The sequence below is a fragment of the Carettochelys insculpta genome, chromosome 20 (assembly GCF_033958435.1).
Source record: "Carettochelys insculpta isolate YL-2023 chromosome 20, ASM3395843v1, whole genome shotgun sequence".
Taxonomy (NCBI): Eukaryota; Metazoa; Chordata; order Testudines; family Carettochelyidae; genus Carettochelys; species Carettochelys insculpta.
This window is the reverse complement of record NC_134156.1, coordinates 20,742,041-20,756,132: the sequence shown is the minus strand read 5'-3', so window position 1 is coordinate 20,756,132 and position 14,092 is coordinate 20,742,041. Positions and strand designations below refer to the sequence as shown.

General features: G+C 56.0%; 1 protein-coding gene across 3 annotated transcripts in view; it reads left to right on the top strand.

The window, feature by feature from the left end:
* Positions 1 to 14,092, top strand: part of FAM20A (FAM20A golgi associated secretory pathway pseudokinase) — a 50,631-nt gene that overhangs the window by 18,255 nt on the left and 18,284 nt on the right. For all 3 annotated transcript variants that reach the window (XM_075014958.1, XM_075014957.1, XM_075014959.1), the window contains exons 2-4: positions 3,930 to 4,114; positions 5,679 to 5,729; positions 7,515 to 7,593. In XM_075014958.1, the coding sequence (XP_074871059.1) occupies positions 3,930 to 4,114; positions 5,679 to 5,729; positions 7,515 to 7,593 (315 nt within the window). The remainder of the gene's footprint in view (positions 1 to 3,929; positions 4,115 to 5,678; positions 5,730 to 7,514; positions 7,594 to 14,092) is intronic.

Genomic DNA, 14,092 nt, shown 5'->3' with positions numbered 1-14,092 from the left:
ACCAGGTGGTTGGCCTTGTTTCAAAGCACGCCGACCCAGCTCAGAAAGGCCAGGGTTCCCTTCTGTGCACACCTACCCTGTTCAATGCCACCCAGCTCAATGATTAGCCAAGGCACTCGTCTGTAAGGGAGCGTGAGCAAAGAGGTGAATCGAGCAAGTGGCTGTCCTGTGTCGCTGACAAATGGCCACAAGAGAGGGGGATCAGTAGATGACACATACACAGGGCTGGCTGTGCATTCAACACCTATTCCAGGCTCAAAAAGGAAGCTCTTTCCATGAAGCTGGAAGGCGGTTGGCTCCCCTTTCCTTCTCCTGCCCTGTCCCAAGGGTGCCGGACCAGGGAGGTCCAACCTGCGCACCCAAAGCAAACTGCAGGACTGGCCGTATGGGCACTGTCCCACAGGTTAGGGGTCTTCTGCTGAAAGAGGGCTCTTGGTGCCATTAAACCAAAGCCCAGCTGCCTGAGGTTTTGCTGAGGCGAGACCCAGCAGGCCTGTGGGAGGATGAGAGCCAGAGCCGTCCCAGCATTGTACGCAGCCTCCGTCTAGTGGCTACTCCCCACCTCTGCAGAACAGGACTGCTGCGAGCCGGACAGCAGAGGAGGCAGGCTGGGGTCGGGGCGAGTGAATGTAACAGAATCATTTTAACTTTCCACGCTCCTCGTCACTCTCAGCGATCACCCCAAGAGAGGAATCTGCTGCAAATCCAGTGCAACTGCCTGTTGTATGGGCCTCTAAACAGCGCTGGGATTTTGCTTCAACAGCTGGTAGTGGGGCAAAGAGGCATCCCGAGAGGTGGGGTGACCATATCTCCCCTGATCAAATATGGACCATGGGGGAATGATGCCATCCCGGCCAAAATGAGACAGGTGGTCACCCTATGTCGGAGTCAGAGGGTGGCTGTCCTGTGGAGGCTGCCACCCTGCTGAGGGAAAGGGGTGGTCTTCCACTGCGGGGCGGAGGGGCAGCTGCGGCTCTCAGTTGCTCTGTGACTTGGGGTGCTGGGATTGGGGCTGCCGCCCTGCCAAGCAAAGCTCCCGGCTTCCCCCCAGCTGCGGGGAGGTGGGTGGCAGCCGCGACGGTCTGGATCCCAGCTCTCAGCTCCCCTAGCTGCCAGGGAAAAGGTGGAATTCAGGGCAATTAGCCCCTTCGGCAAAATACATCAGGACGCCAGGTTGGCGACTGTAATATGGGGCTGTCCCACCTGAAACAGGACAGATGGTCACTCTGCCTAGAGGGGAGTCCTGCTCCCAAGGACTTGGGTAGGAGATAAGGGGGCTCAAAGCCAGGGCAGAGGCACAGGTTCTTCCCACGGAGACCTTCATTCTCCAGCAGATCCCCTCTGATGTGGGCAAAGCTTAAGGTGTGTGGTTCTCGGGAGCGGCCTGGCACCACTTTCCTTCAGTGAAAGAGGCAGAAGTGAAGTCCACCCAGCCCTGGGAGCCATGGGCTAAAAACGCTTCTGGGGAATTCCCCGTTTGCTTCCCTCTCTAGCCCCTCGCTGCTGATGGCCCCCTCGGGAAGATGCTGCTAGCTGCAGGGGCAGTATTGAGCCAGTGCTACTCTTGGCAGGCCTTTGTGGGCTGGCACAGGCTGCATCTCAGGGTGGATTTGCTGAACCTTCCAGCTGGTGGCCTTGGCTCAGTAAGTGACCCAAATGGCAGGGGAACCTCGCTGTGCTGTGTCTGGACTGACTGTCAGGTGCAGAAAATGGGAGTAGTCAATGGACAGATGCTGTATACAAGCCTGGTACAGCTCTGGCAGTCAGCCTTCAACTGGCCTGCCGTGCCTCTCCCCAGCAAAACCTCAGGCTTTGGCTTAATGACACTGAGAGCACCCTACCAGCAGGAGGTCCCTACCCTGTGTGACAGTGAACATACCCTCAGTCACGCAGCTTGCTTTGGGTGTTCAGGTTGGACTTCCCTGGTCCTGCACACTAGGGACCAGACCAGTCCTGCACCAGGGAACTTGCTGGACCAGGGAGCATTCCTTGCCTCCAGCCCCTAGCCCACCACCCCTCCCTGCTCCCAGCCGGCCCCTACCCCTGGCCCTTGTCCCAGCACCAGTGTGGACATTGGCCCTGTGAACGCCTGCTCCAGCAAGGCTTCCAGATGCCGGTCCCATCTGTCTCCCAGTTCAGCAGAGCCACCGCCCCCTTCCCCCGCCCCCGCCACTGGCTCGTAGGCAGTTGAGCTCCCATCCCTGGGACTCTCCAGTCCTGGAACCTCTCTGGTCCTGCAGGGCTATGGATGTTGCCAGACCAGAGAGTCCTGAATTTGGAAGGTACAACCTGTAGTAGGAAGGAAACATAGGGATGGCCTAATCCTGCTCAGGAAACAGTGCCTGATGCCTCCAGACCAAGCACCAGGTGGTGCCAATGGGAGATTTAGCTGAGGAGGCTCTGCGGGTTCAGGTGATAAGGCAACTTGAGCTCTGTGGCAGCTCTGCGGCCGGGAGCGTCAAACGACACCGACAGCAGCACCTCGCCTCAGTGTTGGGGTCACTTCTCAGTTACTACAAACGCCAGCCCTGCCGTCCCTCTCCCACGGCACGAACACGAGGGCTTCATCGGGTGGGAATCTCCAAAGTGGTGCTGCTGAGCTGATGAGGGAGCCTTTGTGGCGCTCATCTGTCTAAGATAGGGCCAGCCCTCCTCTGCCTGTGCCCACGGGTCGCTCTCTCTCCAGAGAGGCTATGTTTCCACCGTCGGCCGTTAGACTGGCAGCTTGCTGAAAGCCTCATTAAACATGCTGTTTGTTACAGCGCGTCACGCAAGCCGAGGCGCGCAACAGCCGGCTCTCTAATCCCCTCCTGCGTGAGAGGATGGGAGGCAGACGTTTTACGAGATGTTCTGAGAGGCTCAGACACAACAATGGCCAAGCAACGCAATTGAAAGGCCATGTTTTTTCTTCTTTATGGGGCACTGGCAAAGGACACGCGCTTCAGCAGGAGCGAGTCCCTCGTAGCCCCTGGCAGAGCTGGCTTTGTGGATACAAAAGCCAGCGAATGAGCGTAAAGCAGAAGGTTGCTGTTCACAGTCCTGGGCGACTTTGTCCAATTTGTCCTCACCTTCCCTTGCGTAGGCCGGCCACAAAGGAAGAGCATTTAAGTAACCCTGCCCCTGATTGTGAGGCAGAAGTTGTAGGGGCATTCGCTTGCAAGGAATGTCGATGGTGGGGGCCCTACCTACCACCCCGTATCAGGCCCGCTACTGAGGGAGTGGGGCAAAGAGGGCATTGCCCCCAGGGACTGGCAGTTCATAGCTGCAGCCCCAGGTCTTTTAAATCACTTCCAGAGTGCTGTGTTGGGCATTCCATGCCATTCTGAGGGCTGATGCAGGGAGAAGGCACTGTGCTCCAGGCAGCGCTAAGGGCTGGAAGCTCTGGCTCCACCCCTTCCACCTGAAGCTCCACCCCCTTATGAGGGCACTGAGCCAGCCCCGCCTAAACCCAACACGCGTGTACGTGTGTACACACACACACACACACACACACACACACACACACACACACACACACACACACACACACACTGGGCCCATGGTGGCTGTTGGCCTCGCTGACCAGTAGAACACTAAGGTAACGAAAAGAGCATTTTTTGCTCAGTCGGGTATGGCACAAAGAATACCTATATGGGGAACAATCGTCACATGGTTAAGACATGCCTTAAGAGACCTGGGTTCTGGTCCCAACTCCACCACTGACGTGCTGCTAATTCTGGACAAGGCTCACGCCGTGCCTCAGTTTCCCTCCATGCAATCAAAATCACTACCCAATCTCGACAGGCAAGTTGCTATTTCTGTACAGCACAGACCTATAGCTTCATAGCATTGCCCAGCTCTTTGAAAACCAGCCATCTCCTGGCCTAGAGCACTGTGAGTTTGCATTCGGTGGCATGCCCTTTTCAGGACACCCCCATCATGTTTTTCAGGCGACACAAGTTTCGCAGAGAAGCGCTCAACCTAACTTCTCCCGACTCCCTGCTGCAGCTCAGGCAGGAAGCAAGCTGGCTCCAGTTCCACCTGGGAATCACCCGCCACGGGCTGTATCCCCGATCCAGCCCTGCCATTAACAAACTCCTTCAAGCCATGCAAGATTTTAACATCATCAGTGCAGGTAAGAGTTTCCCCAGCCGCACAGACGAGCGCAGTGGGGCCTGGCTGCTCACTTGGTGCCGTATTAGAAAGGGTTGGAGTCTTTCAAATGAAAAGCCTTTTTGCTTTTTAAAAAAAATACCAAACATAATAAGTTCAGTGGAAATTTGCAAGCCGTGGGGGGGGGGGGGGGGTGCGTCTTCATTTCCTGTAAAACGCTCTCCAAAACGGTCCCAAACACGTCACCGCCCTAGCTCAATGACGTCATCGCCGTGCTCATAGATAGAAAAACAGGTTTCCAGTTTTTCGACCTGCTCCCAGGTGCCCGAGGGGGCCAGCGACACTGCAGACAAACAAGCCCACCACCAGGGGGCGGTCAGGGGGCAAGAGCCTCGGGTTCATAGTGGCCAGGGCTCCGGGCCCCTTTAAAGTGCTGTAGCAGCTTGCCATGCAGAGCAAGGCAAGTGAAGCCAGTGCGCAGTCTAGGTGGCGCTAAGGGCTGCCTGCCTTAGGTACCGCCCCTTCCGTCCTTGGCCCCACCCCTTCTGGGTGGCGCAGAGCCTCCCACCTCGCTCCTGGGCCTGCTGTGGCTGTCGGCCCTACTGCAAACAAGAGACCCGAGGCAGTGCGCCCGAGAGCCTGGGTCAGCTGACTCTGGCTCCCACGGTGGAGTTAAATGGGCTCTGAAACCTGACGAGGGGAGAGGGCCTCATTGCGCGAGCCCCAGTGTCTACACCGGGGGCCCACCAAATAGGGCTGGCATTAGACTCACTGGGGCTGAAGCCCAGGACCCTAAGTGCCACCCTCTGAGACCTAAGCAACTTAGCTGTGGCCTGGGCCCCTGGGCTGTTGCCCAATGTCCTACCTCCTCACCCGGGCCAGGGCTTCTCTATGCAGAAAACCAGTTGTTGTGGCACAGCTGGGCCATGGCATTTTGGGGTGCATGTTGTTGAGTTTTGGGGTGCCTGTTGGGGTAGCTGCAGAAGGACAAAGGTGGGGAACCCCTGCAAGATCCTGCTCTCTTTGTACCCATATGCAAGCCTGAGGCGGTTGATCCAAACTCTGAGACTTGCTACTGGGGGAGGGGCCTGCCAATGGGGTGGGGGAAGGGGGCAGTTGTTCTGGAGCCTGGCAATTCTGCCGCAGCGGTGGCTGGAGTCCTGGGCCTTTTAAACTGCTGCTGGAGTGCCACGTGGTATGCTCCAGAAGCCTGGGCGGTGCGCTCCAGGCGGTGCTGAGGGGAACAGGAGCATGGAGCCGGTGACCCGAGCCCTTCCCCTTCCACCTGAGGGTCTGCCCCTTCTGGGATCGTGGAGAGGAGCCCCTCCACTCTCCTTGCCCAGGGCCTGGTGAGTCTGTCACCTTGTGGGACGCAACCACACTGGTCTCTGACTCAGCCTTTTCTGAAGACTGCAGTGAGCCAGACACCAGCCCTGCCCAACCTTGCTTCACTGTTTGCTTCATGGCCAACTCCAGCAGCACCAAACACGTGTTCCAAAACTCTGGAGGGCAGGTTGTGCCTATTTGCTCAAAGGAGTCCAGGTTCAACGTGACCGTGTCTCTTATCACTTTTCCTTTGCCTGCAGATTACAGTCAGGACGAGAAAGCTTTATTAGGAGCCTGTGACTGCACCCAAAGTAAGCGCTTCATTTGTGTCCCAACCATGTGAACCTCATTTCACCTCCTTGCACTCGATAGCTTAGCAAACTTGACCCCTTGTACAGAGAGGACATATTTTTTTCTGTTACGTGCAATGCTTGCAGAAGAAATAATAGCTCTGAATTTTCTTTGACTCTCCCATGAACGATTTCTGCTTCATGCGGTAATTCCTCAGCCTTCGTGCAAACTGCCTCCTGCCTTAAAAAATCAAGGTGAAAGTTGCGGTACTGCCAGCTGTTTGCTGCCGATGTGAAGAGAGCTGATGGTCTGAGGTCCCTTTCTAGTGCAGCGGTTCCCAACCTTTTCACTAGTGTAGACTCCAAATCAAACCCCCTGGCCGTTCGCGAACCCCCATAGCCAATTCTAGCCACTACGTACACATTAAATGAAAAAGGAAACTGCAACAGATCATTGAACAGCAATCAATAACATTATCAGAAGATATTTAATTTTAAAATAATAATTGACTGTAACTTTGCAGTTTGTTTAAAACTAATTTTCTATCATTATTTTTATTTATCTTCTACTTTTTTCATGGACCCTCTGCAGACCGAGATTGGGAACCATTGTTCTAGTGGGCTAGGAGCTACATCACATGACTACAAGTGGGATTAATCCGTACCTTTGCTTCTCCTCTCAGCAAGACAGGCCAAGGATTGGGGAACAGCTCCACGCTCATTGAGGGCCTTGGGTGTCTTTGCATTGACTTAATGAGCTTTAAGTTCCACCTTGAGTGAGCGTGGGCATGCTGTAACCTCCACAACCCGTAGTAAGGATCCTGATAAAACAAGCATTCTCCAGGGCTGTCTAGGCAGCTTTGTCACTCAAATCCTGAGTGCTACCGCCCTGACCTTAAATGAGAGGTCATGGCTTCAGTGTCTTTGGTAGGCTCCGCCCACTGTCTCAGGATTGAAACCAGTTGGCAGCTTTCACCAGCGCGCAATTCACTCAACGTTGAAACCCGTGCTCTCCACCCTGCCTGGTTCACACTGCTTTTCTAAGAGTAGTAGTAACCAGCAACTTTTACTCCCGGTTATTGCCCAGTACAGACACGAGAGAGGGAGAAATCTAAGATCACCAAGGAGAACAATCAAATGACCAAGGACTAAAAATGCTAAAGGAAAATAGTCCCAGAGAGCCGAGTTAGTCTGTAACTTCACGAACAACAAGCAGTCCTGTCCCGCCTTAGAGAGTAGCACATTTATTCGGCCAGTAGGCTTGAATAAAGCTATTAACTGTTTAATATGCTACAAAGGCAATTTCCCTACCTTTGATAGTTGTATTTCCACATCACAAGCTATGAATGAGACACATCCATCCTGACTTAAGTTGCTTCATTAACACTGGTCCTACGATTGACAGATAACATCTCTTGGAGTTATGTATACCCCAGCTTCTGTAATTTCTCCTCCTATTCATCCAATGAAGTGGGTTTTACCTCCAAAAGGTCATGACGTATTAAGTTGGTTAATCTCTAAGGTGCCACAGGACTGCTTGCTGTTTTTAAAGGAAAATAATCTGCCTCGCATAAAGCTGGGATCATAGGAAATTACTGTTGTAAAAACTATAGGGGTGAGCTGCAGCAGCAAATTACCAGTAAATAGACCAGCCAAGATGAACCGTTTCATCTGTACGGAGTTGGGAGATTTGCTCCTGTAGCGAAGGAAGGCAAATTTACTTAATACAAAATGATCCTTAAGAAATATTTTACAAGTGTCAAATCAAAACTTTCCCCTCTCTTTTATTCGCCTCCCCCACCCAAGTTGTGAAGCCCAGCGGTGTACACCTGAAACTGGTCCTGAGGCTGCAGGACTTTGGGAAAGCCATGTTCAAACCCATGAGGTAAGGAGAGTGTACACACAGCCTCGATCTACATCACCTGCCGTCGCTTCTTCTCAAGTCAGCCTCGCCTAGCAGTGAAACAAGGTGGCCTACGCGAGTGTAAAGGCAATTGCTCCTTCCGCACAGCAGTCTGTGCCAATAACCACCAACAGCAAACACGCCCGAGATTTTCCTGAGGGAAGGACATGAGGCGAGTGAAGAGCAGAGGGGGTGATGCTGGCAGCTCGGTTTTGCAGGCTGACCAGGGATGTGGAAGCTGTTTTAGCATCTTTTGGCTCCGTGACTCACTAACCTCTGTCTTGATGCCTCCAAAGGCTTCCATAAAAATTATCACGACATTGGCTGCTCCCCATGTCATAGGCATGTAGACCAGACAAGGGCGGGGCAGATGCCCCAGAGCCCAGTGATTGAAGGGGATCTGGGACTCCTGGCCACAACCACCGGAGCCATGAGTGCTTTAAATCATTGCCAGAGCCCCAGCTGGCTGGCACCAGGCAGTGCTGAAGGGCTGGCTGGGGAGACTACCCCCTTCCAGCCCCACCCCTTCTGCCTGAGGCCCTGCCTCTTCCAGGCCCCAGGAGCTGAGCCCCACCCCACCTTGCCCAGGGCCTGGCCAGATCTGTCGGCCGCCCTGCAGCTGTGCATGGCCCAGAGAAACAAAAGCAGTTCTGGCCCCTGTGATGAGAACCGCCTGCTTAAAACTGGCTTCACTCTGCCCTGCTGATGTGCCTCAGGCCCTGCCCCCACTCTGCCCCTTCCCCCAAGGTCCCACCCCGCTCTGCCTGTTTCCACCCCACCTCACCTCTTCCCATCTCCACCCCGCCTTCTACCTCGCCTCTTCTTGCCCCATTCCACCCCTTCCCTGAGCACCACGTCCTCACTCCCTCCCTGCCCCTGCCACCCCAGCTTCCTGCATGCTAAGAAACAGCTGACTACAGCCGGCAGGAGCTGCGTGGAGTGGGAAGGAGCTGCTGATCCTCAGGACCATGGGCAGGCAGGAGGCACTGCACGGGGAAATGGGGGGAGGGCTGAACCCCCAGCCGTTTTCCCCATGGGGTACCCGCAGGTTGGACACCAATGCTGCTGAGGACAAAAGATGGTTTTATCTGTCGTGCATGAGCGTGAGTTGGATGTGGCCTGCGCATTTCTGCTGTCACCCAACAGAATTTCTCTTTGCCTCCATTTTTTTCTGCATTGATGTCCCAAGCCTGTTGCCCAGAGATAGTTCGTGGGGGTGCCAGCCTTGAAGGGCAGCTAGAAATTGCTGCTGCATCATTGATTTCCATTCAGATGGCTTTCTGCACGCCGCCTTGGCGGTTTGGGCTTTCAGGAGTTCAACTATTTGCTTCCAGCAGAGATCCCCCCCTGCCCCCGCCTCTCTCTCTCATCCCATGGCTTGTCCCTCCTAATTGCAAGAGGGGAATGATGTAGTCTCCAAAGGGACTCGCTCCACTGTGGCTGGTAGGGCGGTATTTCTCGGCTTGCCTGCTGTAAGGAGATGGAGCTAGCACATGTTGGGTTTCCGCCTGCGTTCCTGCTTAAACGCGTGAGCTTGGAGGCCTGATTAGCTCAGGGGACATGGAACCTGAGCTGCAAGTGACTTGGAATCGTGACTGCACTGGGGCCCGGTGGCGGCTGGAGGCCTCGGCCCCTTTGAATGCCACCTGCGTGCTGCAGGACAACTCCACATGGCTCTGATGACTTGCGGGGAGAACCAGCACTGAAGGCTGACTGCCCTTGGCCCTGTTCCTTCTGCCCGAGGCCACGCCCCTTCCACCAGAGGCCACGCCCCCTTCCCCTAGTGGCTATTGGCCCTGCTGTCTGGGAGAAATAAGTGACTGGTCATAGTCCTGTGGCTAAAGGACAGATGCACACGCATGAAGAGCAGGGCTCGGTGCTATCAGGACATGTGCTTGCTGTAGAGGTTGATTTAGCTAGAGGTCAGCTACCTTGACTAACTACAGCCGTGAAGCAGTGGCAGTATGGCTGGCTGCACAGACTAGCTCCTACACCCAGGTTCCTGGGTGTCTACTTGAGTGACCACCATCACCACACAGGCTTTACTCTTTGCAGTCACACCGCCGGTTGCAGAGTAGATGTAATCCACGTCATTTGGCACCAGTATCAGTAGAAAAAGGAAGGGACCACCCTGCTTATTTTATTGGGAGGGTGGGGAAGCACTGGGATGGGTTACTAAGGGAAGTTGTAGAATCTCCGTCCCTGGAGGTCTTTAAGTCCTGGCTCAACAAGGTCTGGGCTGGGGTGGTGGAGGTGAGGTTGGTCTTCCTTTGGGCAGGGGGCTGGACTCAATGACCTCCTGAGGTCTCTTCTGTGCCGAGGATCCTAAGAATCAAACAGCTAAGGAGAACAAGACCTTCTGCCTCCTAGAGATGGTGAGGAGTAATGCAGCTGGTCAGACAGCCTGGTCCCATGCTGCATCCTGCCCCGTGGGTAACCAAGGTGTGATGGAGTGGGGGGGGTGCATGTGTGAGTCAGGCTGGATGTCCGAGGCAAGCAGCAGCTCCCAGTGGCTAAGGATGACCCTAGGGCTACAACTGGCAGATAACACCTCTGCCTAAACAAAGAGCAGGGAGGAGCTGAGCTGGGTTTTGAATCGGGGGCGGCAGTTAGAGGCGAGGAAAAGGGAGAGCTGGAAGGCAGCCAGCCTGAGGAGGGGGAAAGCTACACCCCAGAGGGACACCCCTCGGGGTCTTCCCCCCAGGACAGGTTGGAAGGACTGTCTCTGGCGGCTATGCTGTTGCTTCTGTGAGAAACTGGACATCTGTTGCCTAATAAACCTGCTGTTGTGCCTGCTGAGTGAGAGTCTCTCCTGCCAGCGGACGGGGTGCAGTGCAGGGGGACCCCTGAACCCCATCACACTGGTGTCAGAAGTGGGATGCACTGCACCCACGGATGAGCTCCCAGCAGTGGCTGACTGAGCACCAGAGAAGGAAGGAGTCTCACAAGAGTCAGAGGGAGAACAGAGCCATTCCTGCAGCTGCTGCTGGTGAGTGGATACCCCGGGAAATAGCGGGGAGATGGATTATACCCGACTCCTGAAGGCAGAGCTAGCGGGGCTGTGCAGAGAGAGGGGCCTGACCGTGGGGAAGGCGACCAAGGCCCAGCTGATTGCACAGCTGGAAGAGAATGACCGATCCGGGGGGGCAGAGCCTGTCCCGGCAGAAAGTGGCCGGTCAGCCTCGGGAAGCATTTCGGATTCTCCGACAGGAGCGGGGGCTCGACGCCGTCAGACAGACGCGGTGCCCGCCAGGTCGCGCTCAGCTAGCGGTGGTCCATCGCGGGCAGAGTCCCCCACCGCAGAGCTGCAACGGCTGGAACTCGAGGTGAAATTAAAGGAACTGGAGCACCAGGAACGGGAAAGAGAGCGTGAGCGACAGGAACGAGAAAGAGAGCGTGAGCACGAGCGCCAGGAACGAGAAAGAGAGCGTGAGCACGAGCGCCAGCTACAAGAGACACAGCGGGAGGAGAAAGAACGAGAACGGAAGGAGAGAGAGCGAGAGCGTGAGGAGAGAGAGCGAGAGCGGGAGCATGAGCGAACCATGGCAGAGGCGAGACGCCAAGAGGCCCCAGCTGCGGTAAGCGGGGAGAGGGCCAGACGGCTCGGGGTGGCCAGTCACTTGGAGACGCGTGTGCTGGCCCAGTGTCAGGACCCAGGGGACATGGACGAGTTCCTTACCGCCTTCGAGCGAGCCTGTGAGTTGCATGAGGTTCCCCCAGATGAGTGGCTCCGGCACCTCACCCCCTTGCTGGGCCGGAAGGGCGCAGCGGTGCTCAGCCAGCTGGTGGGGCTGCAGCCTGGGGACTATGAACGGTTCAAACAGGCCCTGCTGCATAAGTTCGGGCTGACTCCGGAGATGTACAAGAAGAAGTTCCAGGAGGCGCAGAAGAGGCCAGAGGAAACCCACGTAGATACAACTGCCCGCCTGAAGCAATACTACCAGAAGTGGGCATTCGGAATGGGAGTCCAGTCCGTAGAGGACCTGATCGAGCTGGCGGTCGTGGAGCGATTCTACGAGATGTGCACACCTGACCTGAGGGTGTGGCTCGTGGACCGGAAGCCAGGGGACTCGCATGATGCAGGGAAACTGGCAGATGACTTCACAAACAGTCGGGCCAGGTTTGAAAGTGAGCCCCACAAAGAGAGGGAGTCTCGGAGAGAGAGGGAGTCCCGGAGGGAGAGGGAGTCCTGGAGAAACCGAGAATCTCAGAGAGACCGGTCCCTAACTGTACGACAGAGGGGACCACCTCTTGGGCAAGCCCAGGAAAGAGGGGCCAGCCACCCACCCCCCAGAGAGCCAAACAGAACCCGGACAGAGCAGCCGGCCCGAGGGACACAACAAGACCCAGGCTGTTACCGCTGTGGGCGAAAGGGGCATAGAGCAGCCCAGTGCCCCAGGCTCCCAGACAGGTTGAGCAGGCCGGGGGGTCATGGAGTCAACTGGGTGGGGTCCCAGAAGTACCGGCGCAGGCTGCTGTACCTAGCCCATGATGTCCCGCTCGCAGGACACCAGGGGATCCACCGCACCAGGAGAAGGTTGTTACAGAACTTTTTCTGGCCAGGGATCTTTGCAGCTGTCCGTCTGTATTGCCTGTCCTGCGATCCCTGCCAGAGGGTGGGGAAGAGCCGGGACAAGGGGAAAGCTGCCTTGAGGCCACTGCCCATCATAGAGGAGCCTTTCCAGAAAGTGGCTATAGACATAGTGGGCCCCTTCAGCAAGGCAACGCGTTCGGGGAAGAAATATATTTTGGTAGTGGTAGATTTTGCCACGCGATACCCAGAAGCAGTGGCCTTGACCTCTATCGACGCTGACACCGTGGCTGATGCACTGCTGTCCATTTTCAGCAGAGTGGGGTTCCCCAAGGAGGTCCTCACAGATCAGGGGTCCAACTTCATGTCGGCCCTACTGCAAAGCTTGTGGGACAAGTGTGGGGTCCGGCACACCTGGGCCACAGCCTACCACCCGCAGACCAATGGGCTGGTGGAGAGGTTCAATGGGACTCTGAAGCAGATGCTGAGAACCTTCATGAATCAATACCCCCATGACTGGGACAAGTACTTACCCCACCTGCTGTTTGCATACAGGGAGGTGCCCCAGGAATCCACGGGGTTCTCCCCGTTTGAGCTGCTGTATGGAAGGAGGGTACGGGGACCCTTGGACTTGCTCAGAGAAGAGTGGGAGGGGACGGCCTCTCCTGAAGGGGAGTCAGTGGTACAGTATGTACTGACCTTCCGGGAAAAACTCACCGAGCTCATGGGCCTGGCCAGGGAGAACCTCTCCATGGCCCAAAGGAAGCAAAAGGTCTGGTATGACCGTAACGCCAGGCCCCGAGCCTATGCCACCGGGGATCAAGTGATGGTCCTTATACCTGTGCGGCGGAACAAGCTGCAAGCGGCCTGGGATGGGCCCTTCAAGGTCGTCAAACAGCTAAATGACGTGAATTATGTGGTGGAACTGTCGAACCGGGCCCACAGCCACCGGGTCTATCATGTGAACATGATGAAACCTTACTGGGACAGGCAGAACTTGGTGCTGGCCGTGTGCAGACACTGGGAGGGGCAGGGGGATGATCCCTTGGTGGATTTACTCACAAGGACTGGAGCCGGCTCCTTGCTGGAGTCTATTCCCCTCTCAGACCAGCTAACCCCTGCCCAGCAGACGGAGATCAAGGAGGTGCTGCATTTGCATCAACAGCTGTTCTCGGACAGACCCGGACACACTGACCTGGCTGTCCACCGAATAGAGACAGGCACCCACGCCCCTATCAAGTGTGTGCCATTCAGAGCCACAGGGAGGACGGCTCAGGACATAGAGCGGGAGGTTGAAGACATGCTGGCTCTGGGGGTGATCCAACCCTCGTCCAGCCCCTGGGCCTCTCCCGTGGTGTTAGTCCCTAAAAAAGATGGGTCTGTTCGGTTTTGTGTGGACTATCGCAAGCTTAACGCCATCACTGTCTCGGACGCCTACCCCATGCCCAGGCCTGATGACCTTTTAGACAAGCTGGGGGGAGCCCGTTACCTCACCACCATAGACCTCACCAAGGGGTACTGGCAAGTGCCATTAGACCAAGATGCCCGGCTGAAGTCGGCTTTCATCACTCCTGTGGGGCTCTACGAGTTCTTGGTCCTTCCCTTCGGCCTCAAGGGGGCACCCGCTACCTTCCAGCGTCTGGTGGACCAGCTACTGAAAGGGATGGAGAGCTTTGCCCTGGCTTACATGGACGACATTTGCATCTTCAGCCAGACGTGGGAGGACCATGTGTCCCAACTCAAGCAGGTGCTGGACCGACTCCAGAAGGCCGGTCTGACTATCAAGGCAGGGAAGTGCAAGGTGGGAATGGCTGAGGTGACCTACCTGGGCCACAAGGTGGGCAGCGGCTGCTTAAAGCCAGAGCCAGCTAAAGTGGAGGCTGTCAGAGATTGGCCAACACCCCAGACTAAGAAGCAGGTCCAGGCCTTCATTGGGATGGCGGGGTACTA